Source organism: Chaetura pelagica, unplaced genomic scaffold, assembly GCF_000747805.2.
Source record: "Chaetura pelagica isolate M959 unplaced genomic scaffold, ChaPel_1.0 scaffold526, whole genome shotgun sequence".
In the NCBI taxonomy this organism is placed as follows: Eukaryota; Metazoa; Chordata; class Aves; order Apodiformes; family Apodidae; genus Chaetura; species Chaetura pelagica.
The window spans coordinates 260,962-285,615 of NW_009953500.1; the positions used below are offsets into that span (position 1 = coordinate 260,962).

At 46.0% G+C, this 24,654-nt stretch overlaps 1 protein-coding gene across 1 annotated transcript in view; it reads right to left on the minus strand.

Moving 5' to 3' along the window:
* The window catches only part of ANTXR1 (anthrax toxin receptor 1), a 101,881-nt gene that overhangs the window by 9,036 nt on the left and 68,191 nt on the right, over nt 1–24,654 (minus strand). The window contains exons 15-17 of the mRNA XM_009999354.1: nt 22,381–22,476; nt 21,723–21,890; nt 14,215–14,295 (exon numbers count right to left, since the gene is read on the minus strand). Of these exons, the coding sequence (XP_009997656.1) occupies nt 14,215–14,295; nt 21,723–21,890; nt 22,381–22,476 (345 nt within the window). The remainder of the gene's footprint in view (nt 1–14,214; nt 14,296–21,722; nt 21,891–22,380; nt 22,477–24,654) is intronic.

The following is a 24,654-nucleotide window of genomic DNA, read 5'->3' on the forward strand; positions in this document are numbered from 1 at the left end:
CGTGGACCCAGGAAAACCAGGGGGGCCAATTCCCTCTTGCCTTTTCTGTTTTTTTTTTTTTTTTTTTCTAGAGAGTTGTGCTCGGAGTGGCCCTGCTCCTTCACCTTCAGCAGCTCCCTGTGCTGGGGAGGGAGCCATGGGGGGCTCGTCTGCTCTGACCATGGGCCTCACCCTCTGAGCAGAGGGGGGGCTGCTCACTTGAGCCAGACTTCTCCTTTTGTTCTTCACATCTGGCTGACTGAGGAGAGCTGTCAGGGTTGAAAGAGAAGGGTGGGATGTGGGGTGAGGGGGACATTAGGCTGCTGGGGTCACAGTGCAGGGTGGTGGTGGCTGCTGAGTGTCTGAGAGAGTGAGCTGGAGGTTTTGTGTCTTGGATGTGGATCTGGCAAGCAGAGGTGCAAAGGGCAGCAGATGCCTCAGCCAAGCTGTGGCATTTCCTAAGAACTTCACAGCCACAGTCCCAAGCCACTTCCCACCTCCTCCTGCCTTTCTGCTTTTATCTGGCTCTGGAAATGAAGGGGGAGAGAGACAGTCACTCAGAGCACAGTGTGCAGGGACCTGCACTGAGACACTGCCTGGGATTCTGGATGCTGGATCCAGCTGCAGGGAGGATCGACCCTTCTCTTGGGACACTAGAGTATTTCTTTTTTCTCTACCCAGCTCTCTCCAGCCCCCATCCCAGCAGGACTCAAACTAGGAGGAAGCTTTTTCCTTTGTTTCATTTCAGCCCTGCCTTCTGTGGCTCAGGCTGCTCAGGGTGAGGCTCACACACAACACAGCAGAAACGTAATTCAGGGAAGGGAAGCTGGTCCCAGAGCAGTGTCATGCCCTCCATGGCACTGAAAAGACACCTCTTTAAGAAGAAGCACATGAAGATGGAGCACATTGTTCTGAAGTGAAGATGAAAAATGTTCCTGTTTCTCTTGGTTAGCTATCAAGCTGGAATTCATACCTGGAAAAATATCAACATTTTAAGATCATAAAACACTGGGACTGGCTTCTGAGCTGGGCTTGAGGCACTGGAAAAGATATGATTCTTAATGCTGTTTTGTATGGGTCATTAGTAAATCAAACTTTCCATAAACAATAGCCTGGTTTACCCTGGTGAGAGAGAAATAAAAAGAAATACAGAAAGACAGAGAAAAAGGAAAAGAAAGAGAGGAAGAAAAAAAAAAGAAGTAAAAATTAACCTGTGATTTGCACAGGATGTTGCATGCACAGGAACTTGTATGAAACACTGGCCAAATGAGTAACAAGCAAATATTAAATATATTAAATAAATGTGAGTACTACTGGTACCTTCTGCAAAGAGATGATTCACTAAACTGCAGCTACTTTAAAAGCAAAGCACATCCATGGGTGAGAGAAATGGACAGCACATTCTTCAAACCAAACCCTCCCTACTGAAGATCTCGGGTGCTCAGTTTGAACTCAGTCCAGGCATGAAACTTCCACAAACATCTGTGAGCATGAGGAGTGTGGACAGAAGGATGAACAGAGAGTGGAGAGTCACAGTGGATCTGACAGCAGCTCTGAGACCCACGGGGAGGGGAAGGCAGTGAACTGGCAGTTTGCCTGTCCACAGCCTGTGGGAGCCAACTGGTACAGACAGCTACAGAGAAAAACTGCCTGTAGCCAACGTGGTGTGGATCCCCTCTTGTGAAAGTGGTCTTTGCAGAGAGTACTTTACAAAACCTCTCTCCAAAAATGCATCCCTTTGTGCCTAGACAAAGGTGATACTGGGAAAAGGCCAGTGTGAGAATAACCAATATCTGCTTCCCACCAGCATTTTGTCATTTGGGAACTGCAAACAGCTGGGAACAGCTGAGGAGCTCTTGGGTTCTTGGGGGTTTTGCTGCTCTGAACCCCCATCCAGGTAACTCCCAGAATACGTGGCAGGATTCTGTGAGCTCAAAATATCCCTGCTTGCATGACCTGAGCTGACAGCTGCCTTTTAAATCACTCAGGGGTGTCTGGAGATGGTTTTAGGAACTGTTAACTAGCTTCTGGGCTTCGTTAGCCAGCCTCTCTCCATGAGATCAGTCTGTGCTGAGGCTGCTGGGCAATGCCAGGAACTGCTGCCTCCTGCAGCAAGCACACTCATACAGCTACCTCTGTATCTAACTCACCAAACAACTACTAAAACTGTCTCATTTTGTGATAAAACATCACCCCAACAAAATCATTCCCATCTGTGTCTCATTGCTAAATATAGACCCTAGAAGGTGGCGTTGCTCATAAAACCCTGCCACCTTGGTCATTCCAGATACAATAAACTGGAGGCTTGACCTTTTTTCTCCCACCATGAAGAGGAAGACTTCCATTGACAAGATCATCACTCCAATAGGGATCTGATAACCTGGTCTCTTATTGCAGAGGCAGCACTGAAAACTGTGGACTGTTACAGTTGGCCTTAAACCACCTTGTGAAAAGTCCTGTGGAGTGACAAAGATCCAGAACTTTCTGTTGGGTCTCTGGACTACATGCCATGGTGGGTTTGACTTTCCAACTCCCAGGAACAGACTGGCACAAAGTGGCACTTCCTTCTGAAGCCAGTAAGGAGGTGGGATTTACCCCAAATGAGAATGGTAAACAGATCATCAAAACTAGTGACAAGTGACCTTACCCACAGCCACTGAACTCCAACTATATATATATTTCTACACTGCAGAAAAGCATCCTGGCTAAATTCAGAAGGAAAAAAAGAAGCAGAAAAAACTACCTCTTTGATGTCTTGATATGCCTTTGTCTATTCAGATGTTAAAGCAATGGTTTGTATTTGTGTTTATATGATCCTGTTCTGTTCAACAACCCACAAGCAGTAGACATTGTAAAGGAAACTACTTTAAATACCACAAAGTATTGCAGCTTTCAGAGATCCTTCACAGAATTTGAAATAAGAGCTTATTTAGAGTATCAGCTCAGTCATGTTGGCTTATGAGTAAAGCTCACATACACCTCTGTCCATAGCACTGTGCATCTAAGGGCCCCACAGCACAAACTGGTTCTGCCAATTCAACCTCCAGTTGAAATCTTACTCATAAGCTCACTCATAACTTTTCATCGGTGCCTGGTTCTTCAGAACTACCAGAACCCAGATAACACCCACTGCTCTGCCAGCCCCTGGTTCTGGGTGTCTGTAACTACATTATGCAGGGTTGAACTGGTTGGGGAAAACCTTCTGAAAAAGAAAACACTCAGATAAAAAACTCCTACAAAGAAGGAAACAATATGATACAGGCTTCTACCTTGCCAAATTTGAGTGTGGGAATGAGCTCAATCTTTGGCCCATGCCAGAGCTGGGGAGTGTGGCTCCTCCAGTGATGAGTGGGCATTTGTGTGTCAGCAAACAGGCCTGATTACTTTTGCAGGAGAAACTTTTGGCTCCTTTACGCTGTGGGATGGGCGTCATTTCCAGGAAGATCTGGTCATTCTTCCCATTGTCTCTCTGGAAAGAGGTAGCTGGTCTTGGAGAAATGCTAGAGTGACACATCAAAGACAGTGTCTCACACAGGGTTGTGATCTTTCATCTGCAGGTTGAACAACAAAGTCTATTGGGTATGAGAAAAGAGAGAAAATTTCAAATGAAAAGAAAATACCCTCTTGGCAGCAATAACTGGAACAACTAATCAAGGGTAGTGGTAAACATCCCCCTGGAGAGAAGGGAAGAGCCTGCAGGATCTGTTCTTCCAGAAATCAGGGATCTGGGGAGAATCTCTGTGAGTGCAATTTGCCTTTGGGCAAACAAGGGAGGACATGGTTCAGGACAGGATCCTCCACGATGTGAACATGAGAAGAACACAACCCAATGGCTGTTTTCCCGTTACATGACTCAGGAAAACCACTCTGTGCAGGGCAGTGCTAATGGCTCCAGGAGATGGGAATTACTGGCTGTTGAAGATGTCCTACCAGTATTTAGTGAGAAATAATTCCCACCCCTTCAATCCCTGTTTGCTAGAGCTACCTTGGCTTCTGAGACAGTTCTCTGATGTCTCTGCTAGAGGCATAACCTTCTGACTCTGCCTAGGGGAAATTTTTCTCTGGGTAAGACTGGGATGCTCCCCTTTATGAGCCTGATAATTTTTAAGGTCCTTTCCAACCTTCACCATTCTATGGTTCTGTGCTTTGGTCGTCCTGCAAGCTGATGAGCAGATCATTGGGCTTTTGGCTTTGGAGCTGTGAGTTCCAGGAAAAAGAGCTAATGTTTAGGTTAACTTTTCCATGGCTAATAATGGAAAACCACACAGCAACAGTATGTGTGGGAAGGTTACAATTCTGTTCTCAAGCTCTGCAGCCTATCAACAGAAACCTGCCAGCTTAGACTCAACCATGGGTTAAACAACAGTTCTACATCTGCAGAAAAAAGAGTCATCAAGCAAGTAGCAACGTGGCACAGTGTGTATTTATGTGGGGGGTGACTTGGGGGTCCACACAGCTCATTTTTACTCAGGTCTTTAAAGGGATTGTGGTCTAGTGCTTAAAGCAGGGGCATTTGAAATAGTGTCTCCTGCTTTCTGCTCTCTGTTTCAGGAGGTTTCTGTTCATGACACTGTGAAACAGCCTGGTGTGAAATGAGGCAATCATCTTGCAATTGTATTTCCTCATCTCTAAAATAGATTCCTAAGTCTAAGTAAGAGAGGACTCAGGACTTCCCAGGATGATAGATTTTTTTCATATGCTTTGTGATCTTCATAGCTAATTACTAATATCTAATCTTACCCATATTACCATTTATCTTGGCTATTTTATAATCAAACAGATTTAATGGCTTTCACTGAACCCACTGGAGGTTTGTGTGGCAGAATTTTCTCCTCAGTATCCAATTATGTTCAAATAATTATGGCTCTGGGGATGTTTTCATTGAATCTGTGCACTCTGAGCAAAGGCCCAGGCTGTCACATTCCTTCTGTATTTTTTTGATACAGCTCTAATACTGCGGCCTTATGTTAAGAACAGTATTGCTGTGTGCCAGCAACATGAACCTGCTGACACCTGGGTTTATTGACAGTGCATAAGGGCTGACAACCAATCATTGGTGCTAAGGCTGAAAAAAATTGCCTTTGTGCTCCCTGTGCTAAGTTGCTGGTGTTACAGGGTGGGATTTAGGCTATGATTTACCAAGTACAGGTGCCTGCCACTTGCAGGGACATGCAGGACAGAGTTCTTCACTACTGGGAGAATCCTGCAGTCCTTTTTGAAAAAGACTTGGCAGGGGTGGCAGACACAGCACCTGCAGGTTTCAGTGGGACACCCATCTCAGCAGAGGGGAGGAGGAGAGCTGAAGCCCTGGCAGCAGAACAGCATTCTCTAAAGCAGCCCAGGCCAGCTGGAGTGACACCAGCCACCCACCTTGCCATGCTCCACGTGTCTATGGCTCCTCCAAAATACCACGTATGTGTTTGGAACTTGTATGTGTATTAACAAAAATGGATCAGGAAGCAGGGCCCTGCAGGTATAAGGACTTACACTGTGTAATGTTAGGGAGAGCTGACCAGAGAGGTGCTCTGTCAGGTGGGTTGGACTAGATGATCTTTTGAGGTCCCTTCCAACCCCTAAGATTCTGTGATTCTGTGTGATTCTGTGTGGCTTTACCAATACTGTGCTTCACACAATCATGGAATGGTTTGAGTTGCAAGGGACCTGAAAGATCATCTAGATCCAACCCCCTGCATGGGCAGGGACACCTCCCACCAGCCCAGGCTGCTCCAAGCCCCATCCAACCTGCCCTTCAACACCCCCAGGGATGGGGCAGCCACAGCTTCCCTGGGCAACCTGGGTCAGGCTCTCACCACCCTCATACTAAAGAATTTGTTCCTGATGTCCAACCTCAATCTCCCCTCTTCCAGTTTGAAGCCATCACCCCTTGTCCTAGCAATACATGTCCTTGTCAAAAGTCCCTCCCCAGCTTTCTCCCAGCCTGTCTGTTATATGACACATGGATGTGGTGTGAGCCATTCTACTGACTGTCCCACTGATCCACTGTGCCTTTGTCTCCACAGCTTCCATCCTAACTTTTCAATCTGAAGCTGTTAGATTCTTCTTCCACTTTGTGCAGGATATCTGCCCAGGGTCCTTCAGGTATCACAGTATCACTCTGGTTGGAAAAGACCTTCAAGATCGAGTCCAACCACATCCAGCCTAACTCTGCTGCATCTACCACTGAGACCTGTCCCCTGGCACCACATCTGTCTTTTCAGATGTCCCCAGGGATCGTGGCTCAACCACCTCTTTGGACAGCCTGGATCACCAAGTCTAACTCCCACTCCAGAACAGGACAACCCCAAAGTTCACACCATGTCCTGAGGGTGTTTCTTGAATACTGTCAGGTAGCACATGCCTTCACACCCAGGATGGGGGCGTGAGCAGGGGAAGCAAAGGTTTGAATTTAGCTGTGGTTTAAGTCATCTCTTTCTGTGCCCTGGACTGCAGGTAAAGCAGCATCTCCTGTCAGTGCTTTTGTTCCTGGGTGGTTTTGCATGCCTGGAAAGTCCCTGGGTTCCTCTGGTCACTGCTGTAAGGCCCAGGGTTCCCCTCACAAGCTCTCTGTGCAGATGAACCCAGACGCAGTCCAGATTTTTCAGCCGGGGCTGCTGCTTATTTTTAGGAATTTACTGAAATCCCACAGGAAACAATGACCTCGTTCTCCCATAAGGTTAAGGAGAGTAAATCCAGCCCACTGCTGGAAGCTGCAGGAGGAAGCACAACACAAATGCAACATCAACACTCACTCAGCAAGAAACATGCATGGGAGGGAAGGGTTTGCTAGACTCTGTCACAAGGGAAATCTCTCTGCATCAACCCCCTGTTCTCTATTAGAGGAGTTTCACTTCTACTGATTTCTAAGAACCTAAGCACCAACATAACAAACTTGCAGTGTTTTCTGTGAAATTTTATATACCTAGACACTGTTCTGCATCCAGTCTCCTGGGCTCTGAGTGTGCCCCCACAGCACAGCACTGTCCCTGCTCCAGCACAGGGTTTATTCCAATGGTTATTTCACTCACCCACAGCTGCAGAACTGCTCACTCCACGCAGAGGAAAGTTTGAACTATGCTGTTCCACTGGCTTGTTTTGCCTTCTGCTCTTTAAAACAAACTAGGAACCCTTTTTGTTTCTCAGATCATTATACCTGCTGTCCTTTCCATGAGCCCCACGCAGGAATATCCTCTGAGCACAGAGCCTGCCCAGTCCCTCACTGCTCTGGAAATCTCAGGTCAAGACTTAGGTAGACTAATTCAAAGCACACTTGACAGTGAAGCTCAGCACTTGTGATGGCTTCAGTGCTGTACTCAAATCCAGACAAATGCTGGTTCATACAGTTTCTCAGGTGAGCAAAATGCAGTTGTGTGCTTTGGGCTAGAGAAGATGGGATGAGAAGAGGGAGTAGAAACAAGCACCTGCCTTTGTATCAAGAGGGGAGATGGCACAAAGGTAGATGAAGAAACCCACATCACCATCAAAGTGCTTGCACCCAGACACCTGCCCTCTGGCAAACAAAAATATACTCTGCAAGTTTTGCACAGCTAAACACACCTGGTGGTCTAATCCCATGTCCCACTAGTCCAGAAGTCTACTGCTCTGACCCAGCAAGAGTTTTGCACAATCCCTCTCCTCCAGCAGTGCCTGCTCCAGGCCCAACACACCTGCATGCACACACAGACTCCACTTTGTCTGCAACTCTGCACTGCTCCTTCTGTGGAAGCTGCATGGGAGAGGTCCTGAGGGAGAATGAAGCAGCAAGAGGAGTCACTCCTTGTGGTTGAAGGAAGATTTGAAGTACAGTAACAGATTACTCCAGCTGCTGGTACAGATCCAGTGTTTAGCACTCAGATAAATCAGCACTGCCACATTGTCTGAGTGACTCCCTCTGCATCTGTCTGGAACTGCCCTGTGGCAGCACTGTCCCTGCTAGTTTAGATTTTGTTTCCTTCCATTTCAGCACTGTGTGGGGAGTTATTTCCCAGATACACCTTTGCAATTCCACAGCTTTCTCCACGAGACAAGGGAAGTCATGGAAAGGAGACTTTGTTTTCTGAGAGTCTGAATTTGCCAGAAATAGACACTCACATTCCTCAAATGGCCCAGCACCAATGCTGATCTCCTCTGTGAAACACTCCAGTAAGTGCAGCAGATTAAAGGTATTTCAGGTCTTTCAAAGCATAGGAATGGACAGAGAAAGAAATTTTACTATAATATTGTAATGATCCAGGCTGCTTTTTTCCTCCTCTGTGTTTTTTAGACACCTTGATTGCCCACTCAGCTCAGGGGGACTTGTCCCACACACTGAGATTCATGGTTTTCTGAAACAACCTCATAACTAACCACAACTTGTACTAGAACTATATCACAGAGATCTAACAAGACATGAGCTTATGTGATCTCACCAGTAAACTGGCAAAACTACTAGCTCTGGAAAAAGCTCCTCTCCCTGCATCTTCCTGAATTCAGGTAGGATACATCTTTACACATAATTATACATGGTTTTGTTATCTTTTTTTTCTCCATGTTTATACCTTTCTGTATCTGCATTTACCTATACAAGCATAAAATGAAAATGCAATTAATGTAATGCAAGTATAAAATATAATTTGCTCCCAAACTGAGATGTTCCTGGCCAAGTCTGAGCTTGAAACACTATTAACAACCTCCCTCCAAATTCCTGACAGAACAATATTTATCAAGGAAATGCAACTGACACTTTGAGGAGACACTTATTATTTGGACCCTGTGCTTAGTGAGCAATTTGCACAAATAAACACTCCCTTAGTACATTATAAATGCAATAAAGTATTAGAAATATATATATTTAGAAATCACCCTATCTGATGATGTTTTCAATGTAAAAATAACCTCATTAATGCTGACAAGAATGCAAACCTAGTCTCTTGAAAATGTGAGAAGACCACAGGAATCCCATGTGACTCTGACTTCCTTTGCCTTATTTGAAACATCTGTGTCTGTCGGTGCCCTCAGACCATTTCCAGGTTTGACTCCAAAAAAAAAAAAAAAAAGACTTTCACAACCTTTTTGTGCATCTCAGCCTCACTGGGTGCAATTCAAACCAGGTCCTGAACATCCCTCTCTTTTCCTTTGGAATAGAAGATGCAATTTGAAAAGCCTCCTGCAACCCAGTCCGAAGTTTGCTTCCTGGTTTCCCCTGGAGATGTGGACAGGCTGGTGCTGCAGATCCAACAACGTGCTGGTCAGGACCTGTTGCTTCCACAGAGCTCTTGTGGGGTCAAAGCAAGGTGAGACTCTGGCTCAGGCTGCTGCCACACTATGGCGGGGATCCTGCACAGAATCACAGACTTATTGAGGCTGGAAAAGATCTCTGAGATCATCAGGTCCAGCCTATGACCTGACACCACCACATCTCCAGACCACGGCACAAAGTTCCACATGCAGCCTTTCCTTAAACACCTCCAGGGATGGTTCCTTCACCACTTCCCTGGGAAGTCCATTCCAGTGTCTGATCACCCTCTCCATGAGAAAGTGCTTCCTGATATCCAACCTGAACCTCCCTTGGAGCAGCTTCAGGCCTGGCCCTCTCATCCTGTCACTGGGTGCCTGGGAGAAGAGCCTGACCCCCCTGATTAAACCTCCCTTCAGGTGGTTGGAGAGAGTGAGAAGGTCCCCCCTGATTCTCCTTGTCTCCAGGCTGAACAGCCCCAGCTCCCTCAGCTTCTCCTCACAAGACTTTCCTAAAAGCTACAAGGAGGAGCTGTTTTGAAATCAATTTGTACCTCCTTCCTTCTCTTTCTTGAAGAAGGAAGGAAGCAAACTTCAGACTCTTGATGTTGTCAGATGGGCACCTTAATTCACCCACTGATAACATAACCCACAAAAAACTAAATGAAGCCAGATGCAAAATAACTGAAAGGCACCTCTGTTTACTTTGGAGTCTGAAGAGGAACTGGACTTAATCCCAGGGTTACATCATTTTCATATAGAAGCAATCCCTTCCTATAATCAGCTACTTTATCTGCTGCCAGCACATTTGCTGAGCTGTTCAGAAGGATCCCTTGCCTAGAATGGAACATGGATTCAGCTTCAAACACTGTTGAGTAATTGGTGCTGATTATCTGCTCCAGCCCAAGCAGCCTCCTAGTTACCACAGCAATTGTAGAGACATCCCCTGCCCTGAAGTTCACATTAGTTTGTTACAAGATGTTGGTTCAGGCCAGTGACTAATAAATTTGCAATTTATATACATAGCAGTGGATAATGTGGGGACTGAAGCTTAGATTCCATCCCTCCTCCTTTGTGTGACCTCACATAATCCCTTCTCTTTGCCTCTTGTCTGGTTGTGCCCTGAACCCCTGAATCAAGGGTGAGGTGCCTGACACTAGGAGTGTTTCTTCACTGCAAAAGGTAAAGTTATAGAAATAACTTGACTAGTCAGTGCTGGATACAGGGTTAAATGTTTCTGGACAACAAGAGGTGGGTAGGAAGGCTCAGCAGAGGGACCTGGACAGGCTGAATTGATGAGCTGAGGTTCAACAGGACCAAGTGCACTTTGGCCGCTATAACCCCCTGCAGCACCACAGGCTGGGGAATAGGGGCTGGAGAGAGGCCCAGCAGAGAGGGACCTGGGAGTACTGGTTGACAACTGGTTGAACATGAGCCAGTAGTGTGTCCAGGTGGCACTTATTGCCATGGTCTAGCCCATGTGGTGGTGTTAGGTCATAGGCTGGACTTGATGGTCTCAGAGGTCTTTTCCAGCCTCAACATGTCTGTGATTCTGTGTGAATATCCTATGGCCAAAGGCTCCTGTCTTCAGATCTCAGGCATCTCTCCACCAGCCATCAATTTTCCCTGCAAGGGTTTGAATACTTATCAAGCCTGAGAACGCACCACGTGGTGGGTTTTTTATCTGGTGGCTCCATTTGAGGGTGCTGGTACTGCAGGATTCCTTGCTAATCACTGGTTCTCCCATTCCCAGGGCATCTCCAGTTGCAGCTGGCAGTCTGCAGGCAGCACGGGCAGGCCAGCTTGCTGCTGAGGAACGCTGGAGTATTTATTCAGTTTGTGTCCTGGAGTTTCCCCTGAGTGGCTGCTCAGTTTGATTGAGACTGGGCTGGTTAGTCTGAGACTCCTCTGGGTGACACCAGGTAAACTTCCATCAACAAACACCACTTCAGAGGAAGAGCTGTGTTTATAAGCAACCCAGAGGCCCTCTCATTGTGATACTGGTGAAAGGTCTCCAAGCTAATGGTAAGGATTGGATCCAAGCTCATCAAAACCAGTCTTGACTTCCCAGGCAGGGCATTCTGGCCACATAGTTGTTTGCACAGGTAGAAATTTCCCATCATTCCAGGGCAATACATTGAATTATTTTATTTTGCAACACTGTCCTGCAGACACAGGTTTAGTTAAAAAAAATATTTTCTGGGGAATTTCTCCTTTTCCTTGATAGTTTTTCTTGCAAGGAAAGCAAAGTGTTCACACTGACTCAGGACTATCTGCACTGAGCTGCACTCATCACTGAGAAATGTTTCCATGCTGCCACTCCCATCAATTGAGCACTGATCTTCCCACTGGATTTCCAATCACACCCACACACTGATGTGTTTTCTAAGATAGTATTTGATGTCTGCTGACCTTAGAGAAGCCACTAACCTTAAGGTAGCCTGAAACATGTAGCCTTTGTATCCTCAGGTTTGGACATGCATTTCATGGGGCAGAGAGAAGAACAGAGGGAGATTGGCAGGGATCAAATAGGGCTCAGAGTCACCTTATTTTTGTGAGGTGCAACTTTTGCAATGATTATTGCAACCTCTTGCTTTTCTTTTTGACTGATTTTTCTCCCAAGGCACAGTTGGTGGGTTGCAATCATTCACCTAACAGTGATATTGTCTCATTTCTTCCTTCTCCTTTACACAGAAGCCAATCTTTGTAACACTGGTACAATCCCATGTCTACAAAGGAGGTTTGACAGCCTATAAGCAGCATCCAAATCATGAGAAATGTCTACAGCAAGATGGGAGATGGCTCAGAAATCTCAAAGCTGAACCCAGTGCTTGAAAGCTGATTATTCTCCCAACTCTAAATCTGAAGTAGGGAAACAACCTCCACATTCCTGGAGGGCAGGGGAAAACCCTGCCTAATTCTGCCATTTCAGCTGTGTAAACTAATGAATGTCATGTCAGTGTTTTACAGTCAGTTCTCATCTTGGTTTTGCCTGCCAGGAGTGACATCACCTGGTAGCTATGTCACTACTGTAAAGGATTAAACAAAAACTTCAGTCTGAAAGTGATTAAAAACATCAAGTGGATCACACATGGTTATTCAAAGATGACAAGCACTCAGGGCTCATAGTTTTGTTTACACAAGGGAAAACAAATGTTCTAAGAGCAGTCTAAGCTCACACAGGGCCCTTCATATCTACACAGGAAAGCACCCAAACATTTGCAAGTCTTCCAGGAGTCAGCTGGAGGGAAACAGGTATTTTAGCAGCTATGAGCCTGGGTGCATTTTCAGCCAGTGTCTCTCCCACTAAATAAAACCTGCATCCAAGTCAGGAACACTTTATAGCCCAGGAGAATCAGAAAGAGCTTCATTTTCTTGGAGGCTGGATCATGTCCCACCTGGATGAGCTAATTCCGCTGCTGCTTATGCTGACAGGACACAGAACTGCTGGTTTCAGGGGTACTTCACCAAAAAGGGATGGGGCCTGCTGGCAGCTGCACTACCAGGAACTGCTGCTAACTGTATCAGGTTCAGTTAAACAGCTCTGGATTTTTTAAAATGCAAGTGCCATGTGAATTATCTTAGCTTGTCAAGTGAAAAAAACTATTCAGCAAATAAATTCTTCAAACTCTGATTTCTGTGGGAAAACTGCCAGACATCAGCAATCTGCATGTTATGATCTGTTCTCCCAGAAATGAGCATCACACTCAGGGAACATATTTTACCAAATCTGAAGGAATAAGGTATTAAATCTTTTTATTCACAAACGTTCAGTGGAAAGGTTTCCATTCACTGGAAAACCTTACAGGGAGCCAGATGTTACAGAACTACAATTCTTCATCAAAAAAATTACACTGGTGAACTTGAAAGCCAGTGCTGCAGAGTTACCTCCACTTTGGGCCAAATACATTCTTGGAGCAACTCCAAGCTGCTCTGTTGGTTGATGTCAGATTTGCATAAACCAACTGCATCAGACTTCAATATAACTAACATTTTTCACAGGTGAGTGTGGACAGGGGGCCAGAGAGATGTTGATTCTGCATCCCCGGATTGGGAACAGCCCTGGGCAACTGGCTGTAACCATCTAAGTTGCAAGGAGTCAAGGGATGTCTTATGGCCACCCCAGGGATTTCAGCTCATCCCTGTTGTGCATCTTGAACACAAACTAAATGTGCAGAGCTTGGGTGCAGCTCTCCTGCTCCCTGCCCAGCTGCACGTGGTGCTTAGAGCTGAACACAGCACCAGAGTGTGTGTTGGCCACTTCAGTGCCCAGGTACGTCCCTCTAGAGATAGATCAGGATAGCTGTCTTGAAATTATTTAGGGTACATCCAGATATTTAATTCCACTGAAAAGGAGGAGATTAATACCTTGGAGATGAGAGAACAGCACTTTAGAGATGAGAAGTAGCTCCACAGTCTCCTGCTGTCATAGACAGTGTCATTCCTGTAAGTGACATTCGTCCTTTCCCTTCAATGGCTTCTGTTTCCAGCCATCAGCACACATTCATGTATAGAGATTTGCATGAACCCAGTTTTTAACTAGAAATATTTGGGAATACTCCCTCCCACTCATACAACAGTCTAAACCTAATTCTCAGACTTTAATAAAGTGCCCATGAAGTGTGGATTTATATGGCAAAATACAGTTGTATTTATGTGTAGGTTCAGAGAGTTATTCCAGAATCTAAGTTTTTAATGGAGGAAAATATGTAGAAATATTCCTACTACTCATTAGAATTAACTATGTAATTAATTGAAAGCAGCTTTAACATCTAAGAGCAAGCCTGTGCTAGGCTCTTCAATGGGTATTTCTGGCTCTACACCTGGACAAGTTTTCACACTTGAAACCGGATTAGTTAAACTGCATGAGCTGCAGTTACACACCAAGCTGAGAGATGCGACTGAAGTTTTGTTTCCAAGCTGTCCTGAGTAAGTCTTTGGCCCCGCATGTGAGGGCAGCCACTTTAGAGTGACTTCATTTTGATTTTCCACTAGCTGCAAGCACAGTGTTCAGAGGCACAGTACCTTTTCTCCTGGCTGTGGGCGCATCACAGACACCCGGTCGTAGCCTTTCCGCAGCAAGACCCAGAGCGCGTCCAGTTTCCCCTGCAAGCCAAAGGAACACAGTGTCATCTCCTGGGCAACACAGCTTAGACCTACAGTTTTTACTTAATAATTTCCTGTGCTGGTACAAGGTGCTGGAGGAACGTTTTCTCTCACAGAAACTCGCTCCAATCTGGCTGCGAGTGCAAAGGAAGAGCTTTGGATGAGCAATAAGCAGACACATCCAACAGCAGGCAGGTGTCTGGCCTTTATGTCTCCTTCTGAAAATCTCAAAGGTCACTGGAGACTGAGATACCTCCTGGGCTGACAGAGTCCAGTGCCCACTCAGCCCCTGAGATTGTTGCTAGCAAAATGCTGAATCAATGCAGAAAGCAAGCAGGTGAATTGGTACGATGCATTCCCCAACTATTCTGCCTCCTCCCCTGCTGGCTGGGTGGCTGGCCTCTAGCTCCAGGTGGTCACTGTGACCTCTTAGGATATGTTAAATAATGCCAAAATAATCTGCAGGGGAAAACTGACTGAAAAACTGTCCACACAGCCAAGGCAGCTAAGTCCCAGTGAAGTGCCCTGGTGTCAGCTCCATGCTAACAAGAAAACATCAGGTTTCTGGGTCTCACACAAGCTCCCCAGTCCCACCCCAAGTGTCAGTTAATAACTGCATCTTTTCCAGGCAATAACACACATCTTTCAAAGTCCCCCATTCCCCCAGTGTCAGCTGCCCTACAGATGCCACCCTCCACACATGGCACTTGTTTTGCCAAGCTGTTCACCTCACTGTGTGGTCTCATACCCACTCACAGACACAGACAAGTTATTCTCAAAACCCAACGTGTGGGAATCTCTTGCTGACAGTTTGGTTGAGATGTGGGGTCAGACCCTTCCTGCCATTCCTCAGATGCTTCTCTGCATTGCAAAGGCTGAACAAACAGGCTGAAGAAGGCCAGGAGGAGCAGCACAGAGCTCTGCAATGTAGAAATACCCACCAAATCATCTGCTCTGAAACTTACACCTGCTGCTGAAAGGTTCCCTGCTACATCCACACTCTAACAGGGCAGGGTTTCACTTTCAAAACAGATGCAGCTTCTGGGAGACCTGCAGAAGTGCTTACACCAGTGCAGCACTTTGGCTGGCTCAGTGGAAGACTACAGGCATGTTACAGGCTGAAGATTAATTTCTCGAACTCTCTTTCATACTCAAACTTCACTTGACCCTTGGTCTGTTTAATGCACAATACCCAGAGATTTGATTTCTGGAGAGGCTGAACAACAGACAGCATTGATGAAGCTTCCCACTAGTATTGTTCTGGATGCTACAAGTGCATGATACAAATGATGTAAGAGCAGGTACCATGAGTGAAGCCCCAACCAGCAAAACTTGGGAAATGTTACCATATCTGCAGAGATGCAGACAAGATACTCTGAGAACATGCAGAGCTGTCCCTTGGTACAAGACTATTTCCTGCAGTTGAGAGGATCAAATCCAAAGACATGTCCTACCCCTCCCCTGGCTAACAAACTCATGTATGATCACTACCTGTTTCCTGGAATATCTTGTGGTAGCAGAATTGCCTTGTACAACTATCATGAGACAAATGCTGGAAATGGAAATGTAAGCTGAATATATTCCAGTGAGGGTGGGAAAAGAGTAACTGGTATCATTAGCAGCAAGGCAGGTTCCTTTGCTGAGAGCCTGGATCCCACACTGAGAGACAACTTCAGTGTCTGTGAAGGTGAGACCTTTCCTGACAGCCAGGGCATTTATTTACAAGGTCTTCCCAATGATGCTGGTTCTCTGGTATCTCATTAAAGACTCAACGTAGACTCTTCCTGTCATGGGGATGCAGAGTCTCTCTCTTCCCTTTTCAATAAACCATTAGGGCTGTAATCCTCTTTGAGACCCTGAATTCCCCACTCAGTGTGTTGAGCCAATGGCTCAAACCTTATTTGGGAGTTGGAGGGAGGCATGGGTGGAGGCAGGTACAAGGAATGATTACATGGATCTTTTTTCCACAGGATAGCAGGGAAAAGAGTTCCCAAGGTGAGAGCCAGGAAAGTCTTCTATTCTCAAAGGAAGCAGCAAGAAACTCATCTGTCAGACCCTTCTGCATTTGGACAGCATAACCTCTCAGATCTCAGGGAGGCCATCCCTGCCTATCCCAATCCATCTTTCTCTCCACATCAGAGCTGGCTGAAGTTCTTGATCTCCTGTCCCTTCTGACAACTTAAGAAATAAGTACCTTTTTCTTTCATTTTCCCTTTAGGAAGCCAGAGGGAAAAGTACAACTTCCCATGGAACAGAAAAGTCCTTTTTACACCACAGTCCTAACTTCCAAGAGCCTACCAAGATTTCTTGGGAAAAGCCAAGAGCTCCATCTTTGGGAGTCTGAATGGAGCTTTTGAACCCATTACATACACTGAATCTCTTCTCCAAGCCTCTCTTCAACTTCAGAGAATTTCCAGCTACAAACTGGAAATTCCTGTTCAGAACTGATTTCCTACCATAAACACTGAAAACTAACTGAAAGTCTCCTGAGGCTGTACTCCAACAGCATGAACTGGTGAGGTCAGAGGAGAGAAACTCAGCATAACTTCTACGGGAAAGGGCTCAACTGATTTCAGGTAGTTGTACCCACATGGACTCCAGCTGCCTGAGCAGGTACCCAGGGCTCTTTGTGCTAAAATCAGTATTTCTGTCAGCTCCTCTGTGGTTAGAGGACAGCTTTGTGTGCTGGGAACCCTCTGACTGCAGGCAGAAAGCAACTGAGCTGGATGAGGTCACTTCCATGAGCACACAGTAGGAGTGAAAGATCTCCCAGATGGGACCAGTGTGTTTTACAAATGCTTTGCATGATCCAAAGAGGCAGCACAAGGCATTTAGGAACAAAGGAGCAGCTATATGGGATGGTGCTGCCTGCATTCCCCACTCTGAGCTGAGAACAATTGACTCTCTAACGTGTCCCACTGTGGGAATGAATTACCTTCGTGAACACATGTTGAAGTCATTATAGCACAATTACAAATGACTTGCTGGTAGGCTCTGTTTATTAGATGATAATCTTTAAGGGGGAGAAGAGAGAGGGCACTGGACCAAAGTTTCAAAGAGGCTCACATTTCTGTATCCTCCGGAAACCACTCTTACTCCCTGATGCATCCTTGCCATTCCCAGCACTGGGTTTGAACCAGCTGCAAGATCAATGACTGAGGAAAGCCAACACACCTGAATTGCCCAAATTCCTATGGGCACTGCTTGGAGCTGATCAGAGACAAGATACAACACAGGGAAACCTGGGTGTGGGGCAGTGTCAAGTATTTGCCCTAGTGAGACCTCACTTGGAGTATTGCATCCAGATCTGGGCTCCCCAGTTCCAGAGGGACAGGGATTTCCTGGAGAGAGTCCAATGGAGGCTACGAGGCTGATGAAGGGACTGGAACATCTGTCTGATGAGGAAAGGCTGAGAGACCTGGGGCTGTTCTGGAGAAGACTGAAAGGGGATCTAATTAATGTCTATAAATACATGAGGGCAGCAAGAAGGAGGAGACAACCTCTTGTCACTTGTGTCCTGTGACAGGACGAGGGGCAATGGATTCAAAGTGGAGCACAGGAAGTTCCACTTCAACATGAGGAAGAACTTCTTTCCTGTGAGGGTGACAGAGCCCTGGGACAGGCTGCCCAGAGAGGTTGTGGTGTCTCCTTCACTAGAGACTTTCAAGACCTGTCTGGATGCCTTTCTGAGTGATCTGCCCTAGTTATTTTTGGTCCTGCTCTGGCAAGGGGGTTGGACTCCATGATCTCCAGAGGTCCCTTCCAACCTCCACCACTCTGTGACTCTGTGATCTGCATTGCAAGAACCTGGCTAACACAGACTAGACTGACTGCTACTGGGAAGGAAACAAACAGGAGAATAAAACCTCTGCTTTCCAGCAGTGAGGCCCTTCCTCATTCCTCTACTCAAAGGTTTACTACACATTACACACAGCCTTATTTGCAGATAAATTGCCTGCAGGGGGTTTCTAAGACCCTAACCAGGATCTCCACTCTTCAACATGAGATCCAAGCTCCAGTGATGCAAGGACTGCACTTGGATATGAACTGGATTTTTTCAGTCTTTTTTGGGACTGGTAATGACAGGGCTGCTACAAAGAGCCCCAGGCTCAAATGAGAGGAGAAAGATATTAGCACTTCCTAGAAGAGTTAAACCTGAGAAATAGAAATGTGGGATTATTTTTATGATTTTTCTTTACTTTGAAGTGGTTTTGCAGTGGTTAAGCTGTTCTCCTTTCCTGAGGACAGCTTAATTTGTCCTAAATGCAAGAGTAGCTTTCTGACACTGCAGTGCCCTCATACCACACTCTGGATGATAACGACTAGTATCTGTTTTGTGTGGTTTGCTTCTCTCAGCCCACAGGAAGCATTCATGTGTGCAATTAAGAGTTTTGCTTTGGAGAAGCAGTTTCTACTTTGTACACTGCCAACCATTTGTACTGGTGAAGACAAACTGGAGAGCAGCTGCCTGCCCCTGGCACAGACAGCAGGGAAGGAGCCTTCCCAGTGCCCGTGGGTGGCTGTGGTGCAGCTTTGCCTTGTCTGTGAGCTGGTATCAGTGTGAACTTGACCTTCCCCAGCTAAGGCACTTGAATTCAGCTCAACACTTCTTGCAGGGCATCCCCTTCTTGTGAGGAGACCGTGCTGCCCTGCAGCAAGCCTGGCCTGTGACCCATGCCTGCTGGCAGACACCCCTCTGCTGCACTGCAGCCCTTGATCTGAGAACAACTCTCCCTGCTGACATTCAGCAGCAATTTTCTTCTTGTTTTCTCCCCTCTTCCTAAGGAAAGAGGATGCCATTTATTCCTTACATCTCAGGGAATACTCAGTGTGGACTAAAGTGCCTGCCCTTGGAACCACACACAGAATCACAGAATCATTCTTGTTGGAAAAGACCTTCATTGAGTCCAACCATAACCCAACTCTACCAACCATTAACCCAACTCTACCAAGTCCAGTGCTTAAACCATGTCCCTCAGCCCCACATCTACACATTTTTTTAAACACCTCCAGGGATGGGGACTCAACCACCCCCCTGGGCAGCCTGGGCCAGTGTTTAATTACACTTCTAGTGAAAAAATTTCTTGGGTAAGCACTTCTTAGAAGTTAGCTACACCACTGGAAGAGATCAGGATCCTACTCTGGCTTAAGAAAGCAACACAACTCCAAAACCTGATCAACCTGAGGGGGAATTCCCATTGCCCCACATGGCTCCTTTCTACAGCACCTCCCCAGAGACGTGTTCAGTGGGACTCCCTCACATGCATCTTGAGACACAGTTTTGTGGACAGTTCTACATCTTAGCCTTGGGTGTGAACACACTAAATCCAAATTTATTGGAAACATCCCATGCAGTTCAAGGCTGGACTGGACTTACCTTAATTGGAGAGTACCACTTCCGAGGAGAGGAAGGTCTGCGCATGGTGTTGGCGAGGTTCCTGGGTTCAGGGAACTCATATTCCTGTTCTGGCATCTTGACTCTGGCATTTTTGGCTTTCTCTAACTTAGCACCTTCTTCTGTGGAGCCCTTTTCTCCCCAGCGCACCTAAAGAGATGGCATGAGAGGACATTAGACTGGAGAAAGTTACATCCCTGCTGTAAGAACTAGGTCCTGGTTCCTATTTTCCCAGTGTCCAAATCCAAAGTGAAGAGTCACAGGCTGTGAAGCTTGTTTCTAGACTAGAGTCCAAACTTTGAACTTCTCCTTCTTGGTGATATGTGAGAAATGTGAGTTTTCTGAGTGATCTGCCCTAGTTATTTTTGGTCCTGCTCTGGCAAGGGGGTTGGACTCCATGATCTCCAGAGGTCCCTTCCAACCTCCACCACTCTGTGACTCTGTGATCTGCATTGCAAGAACCTGGCTAACACAGACTAGACTGACTGCTACTGGGAAGGAAGCAAACAGGAGAATAAAACCTCTGCTTTCCAGCAGTGAGGCCCTTCCTCATTCCTCTACTCAAAGGTTTACTACACATTACACACAGCCTTATTTGCAGATAAATTGCCTGCAGGGGGTTTCTAAGACCCTAACCAGGATCTCCACTCTTCAACATGAGATCCAAGCTCCAGTGATGCAAGGACTGCACTTGGATATGAACTGGATTTTTTCAGTCTTTTTTGGGACTGGTAATGACAGGGCTGCTACAAAGAGCCCCAGGCTCAAATGAGAGGAGAAAGATATTAGCACTTCCTAGAAGAGTTAAACCTGAGAAATAGGAATGTGGGATTATTTTTATGATTTTTCTTTACTTTGAAGTGGTTTTGCAGTGGTTAAGCTGTTCTCCTTTCCTGAGGACAGCTTAATTTGTCCTAAATGCAAGAGTAGCTTTCTGACACTGCAGTGCCCTCATACCACACTCTGGATGATAACGACTAGTATCTGTTTTGTGTGGTTTGCTTCTCTCAGCCCACAGGAAGCATTCATGTGTGCAATTAAGAGTTTTGCTTTGGAGAAGCAGTTTCTACTTTGTACACTGCCAACCATTTGTACTGGTGAAGACAAACTGGAGAGCAGCTGCCTGCCCCTGGCACAGACAGCAGGGAAGGAGCCTTCCCAGTGCCCGTGGGTGGCTGTGGTGCAGCTTTGCCTTGTCTGTGAGCTGGTATCAGTGTGAACTTGACCTTCCCCAGCTAAGGCACTTGAATTCAGCTCAACACTTCTTGCAGGGCATCCCCTTCTTGTGAGGAGACCGTGCTGCCCTGCAGCAAGCCTGGCCTGTGACCCATGCCTGCTGGCAGACACCCCTCTGCTGCACTGCAGCCCTTGATCTGAGAACAACTCTCCCTGCTGACATTCAGCAGCAATTTTCTTCTTGTTTTCTCCCCTCTTCCTAAGGAAAGAGGATGCCATTTATTCCTTACATCTCAGGGAATACTCAGTGTGGACTAAAGTGCCTGCCCTTGGAACCACACACAGAATCACAGAATCATTCTTGTTGGAAAAGACCTTCATTGAGTCCAACCATAACCCAACTCTACCAACCATTAACCCAACTCTACCAAGTCCAGTGCTTAAACCATGTCCCTCAGCCCCACATCTACACATTTTTTTAAACACCTCCAGGGATGGGGACTCAACCACCCCCCTGGGCAGCCTGGGCCAGTGTTTAATTACACTTCTAGTGAAAAAATTTCTTGGGTAAGCACTTCTTAGAAGTTAGCTACACCACTGGAAGAGATCAGGATCCTACTCTGGCTTAAGAAAGCAACACAACTCCAAAACCTGATCAACCTGAGGGGGAATTCCCATTGCCCCACATGGCTCCTTTCTACAGCACCTCCCCAGAGACGTGTTCAGTGGGACTCCCTCACATGCATCTTGAGACACAGTTTTGTGGACAGTTCTACATCTTAGCCTTGGGTGTGAACACACTAAATCCAAATTTACTGGAAACATCCCATGCAGTTCAAGGCTGGACTGGACTTACCTTAATTGGAGAGTACCACTTCCGAGGAGAGGAAGGTCTGCGCATGGTGTTGGTGAGGTTCCTGGGTTCAGGGAACTCATATTCCTGTTCTGGCATCTTGACTCTGGCATTTTTGGCTTTCTCTAACTTAGCACCTTCTTCTGTGGAGCCCTTTTCTCCCCAGCGCACCTAAAGAGATGGCATGAGAGGACATTAGACTGGAGAAAGTTACATCCCTGCTGTAAGAACTAGGTCCTGGTTCCTATTTTCCCAGTGTCCAAATCCAAAGTGAAGAGTCACAGGCTGTGAAGCTTGTTTCTAGACTAGAGTCCAAACTTTGAACTTCTCCTTCTTGGTGATATGTGAGAAATGTGAGTAGGGGAGGTTTGCAGAAGAACTAAACATATTTTCTTGTAATTTGTATGGCAACAGTGCCTTTGTATCCCAGGCACAGAGCAGGATCTTGCTGTACTGGAAGAAAAAGTTGGTCCCAAACTTAAGGAATCTATGTTTGGCTTTCAAATATTTCTAGATAAAAACAACCTGGTTCAGATGTACAAAAAAGCTTCAAGAAGGTTATGCCTATCTCCTTGAGTTTTTTTCTGGGTAAATGGCAGGGGGATATCACAGCTCTGTTCACAAACAGGATCTTCTGATACATGAACTGGTATCTAATCACCTCCATTCGTTTGATGCCACCAACTCCTCGTCCACCGTAGTAAGAGGCATCTACTGTTGGCCATTTCTTCTTTGGAAGGCCATCATCATCTTCCTCCTACAAAACAGAAGGAAGGGGTTGCACTCTTAGGAAGCATAACCAGAGATCATAGAATCACAGAATGGTTAAGGGTGGAAGGGATGTTTAAGATCATCTAGACCCAACCCCCCTGCATGGGCAGGGACACCTTCCACCAGACCAGGCTGCACAGTCCTCATCCAACCTGCCCTTCAACACTTAAGGAATGGGGCAGCCACAACCTCCCTGGGCAACGTGTTCCAGCACCTTCCTGCCCTCATGGTAAAGATTTTCTTCCTGATGTCTGACCTAAATCTCCCCTCTTTCAGTTGAGAACCATCACCCCTTGCACTGTGACTGTCCTCTTTGGTGAAAAGCCCCTCCCCAGCTTTCCTGGAGCCCCTTCAGGCACTGGAAGATGCTCTAAGGTCTCCCTGGAGCCTTCTCTTAAGTAATAACCAGTCACGGGCTGTCTAGTCCTTCCAGCCGGCTATGGCCACTGCAGACAAGGTTCTGGTCTGTCACTGGTTATTTTCCAGAGGTTGTACAGTCATGAAAAGCAAATGTTTCATGAAATAAACACCACCACCACTTGAAAGGTATAGTCCAACTCCAGCAAGAATGTGATTTTTTTTTAATATATTTTTTTTCATTTTTATTCCTTTTGAGGAGACTCTGTCTTTCATCATCTTTAAATTCAGGGAATTGTTTTCAACTTGCACAATTACTGAAGCAGCCACCAAAACACTGCTCAGCACAGCTCCAGAGCTGGAGTCTTTTGGCTGCAAGCCTGGTTGATATGGTAACCATGGGTAACAGGGATTTGCCTTTTTGTCATCCCTTCACTTACCCTTGTTGTTTGGGAGAGAAGAGCTGCTGCTCTGAGGAGTGTTCCCTGCTCCCCATTCTGGAGGAACCCTCCAGGGCTCAGATAAATCATAACATTGTAGTTCAAATTTGGCAGAGTTGGGGGTGGGGGGGAGGTTGGCAAGAAACCAACCAAGTCAGATTTGCTCCTGACATAAGGCAAATTAGGAGTTCATTTGGAAACAACCCCAGTGTGAATGCCCAATGCAGACATTAGGGGTTGGATTTTTAAGCTGGTCAACTGTAACAGGATGGAAAAGTCTAATGGAAAAGTTACAAGAATGGAATTAGCTCTTATGATGAACTTCTGCCTCTGCTCAGGAGGCTGCCCATGGAAGCCCATGTAGCTGCAGTGATTTTCAGGGGTTTATGCCAGCAGAAAGTCAGGCTCTGGGGTGAAAAAGGACACTTAAATTTGGTATGAATTTGAATGTGTTCTGCCCTTACACACTGCAGGCAGAAACCCCAGGTACAGCACCACCCACAACGTTAAACATGCTCAGGACCCTGGTCCTCATGATGACAACCAGACATGACCAAATGAACAAATCAAGGAAATCTCCTTAAGTTTCTTTAAAATTAGTCTTTCTGAAGTTCTAGCAAAGCTATTCTACATATTCTGTATCCTTTGTTGCACTATGTAACAGCTCCACATAGGCTCTGACCTATACAGTGCCTTTCCCTTTAATTTCTACAGTTGAGGCTGTCAACTGGCAAAGCAGAAAAGCAGAGTTCAAAAACGTGAAGTATTTCCTGTGAAAAATGTGGAGAGAAATGAAAAATGGTCCCACTCTCTCTCTCTCTCTTTTTTTTCCCCCTTTAATTTTTCACAGGGATTTGGCAAAACTCCAAAACTTAGGAGCTTTCCAAAACTGGAAAAGCCAAAAAGACTTTGAAATTGAACTCCCCAGTAGGAAAACTGAAAATTGGGGGAGGGGGGGAGGGAGGGGAGGAAGGAGAAATCCAAGACAAACTGTGTTTTTTGTGTCAAACAAAAGTGTTTCTGTTGTTCCAAATACACACAAATTTGGCTGCAAAATTTGTCCTGATCTGAAGGAAAAGTGAACAATTGGGTCATAAATACAAGGTTTCTCTCCTCCATAGCTGACCTCTTTCTCTCACTCTGGTTAGAGCTGCTGAGGCTCTTTGCTGCAACCTAAGAACTTAATATCTCTGCATGAAGTTTTCCATGAAGACATTTTTTTTTTAAAAAAAAATTGGAATCAAAGCCATCTAAATATTTTCCTTCAGTAATTCTCTTTCTCCCTCTTCAGTTGAGCACAGGCTGGACTTCTCACAACAGGAAATACCAAGGTTTAGGAAATCTTCCCCACAAGCCCTTAAAAGCCC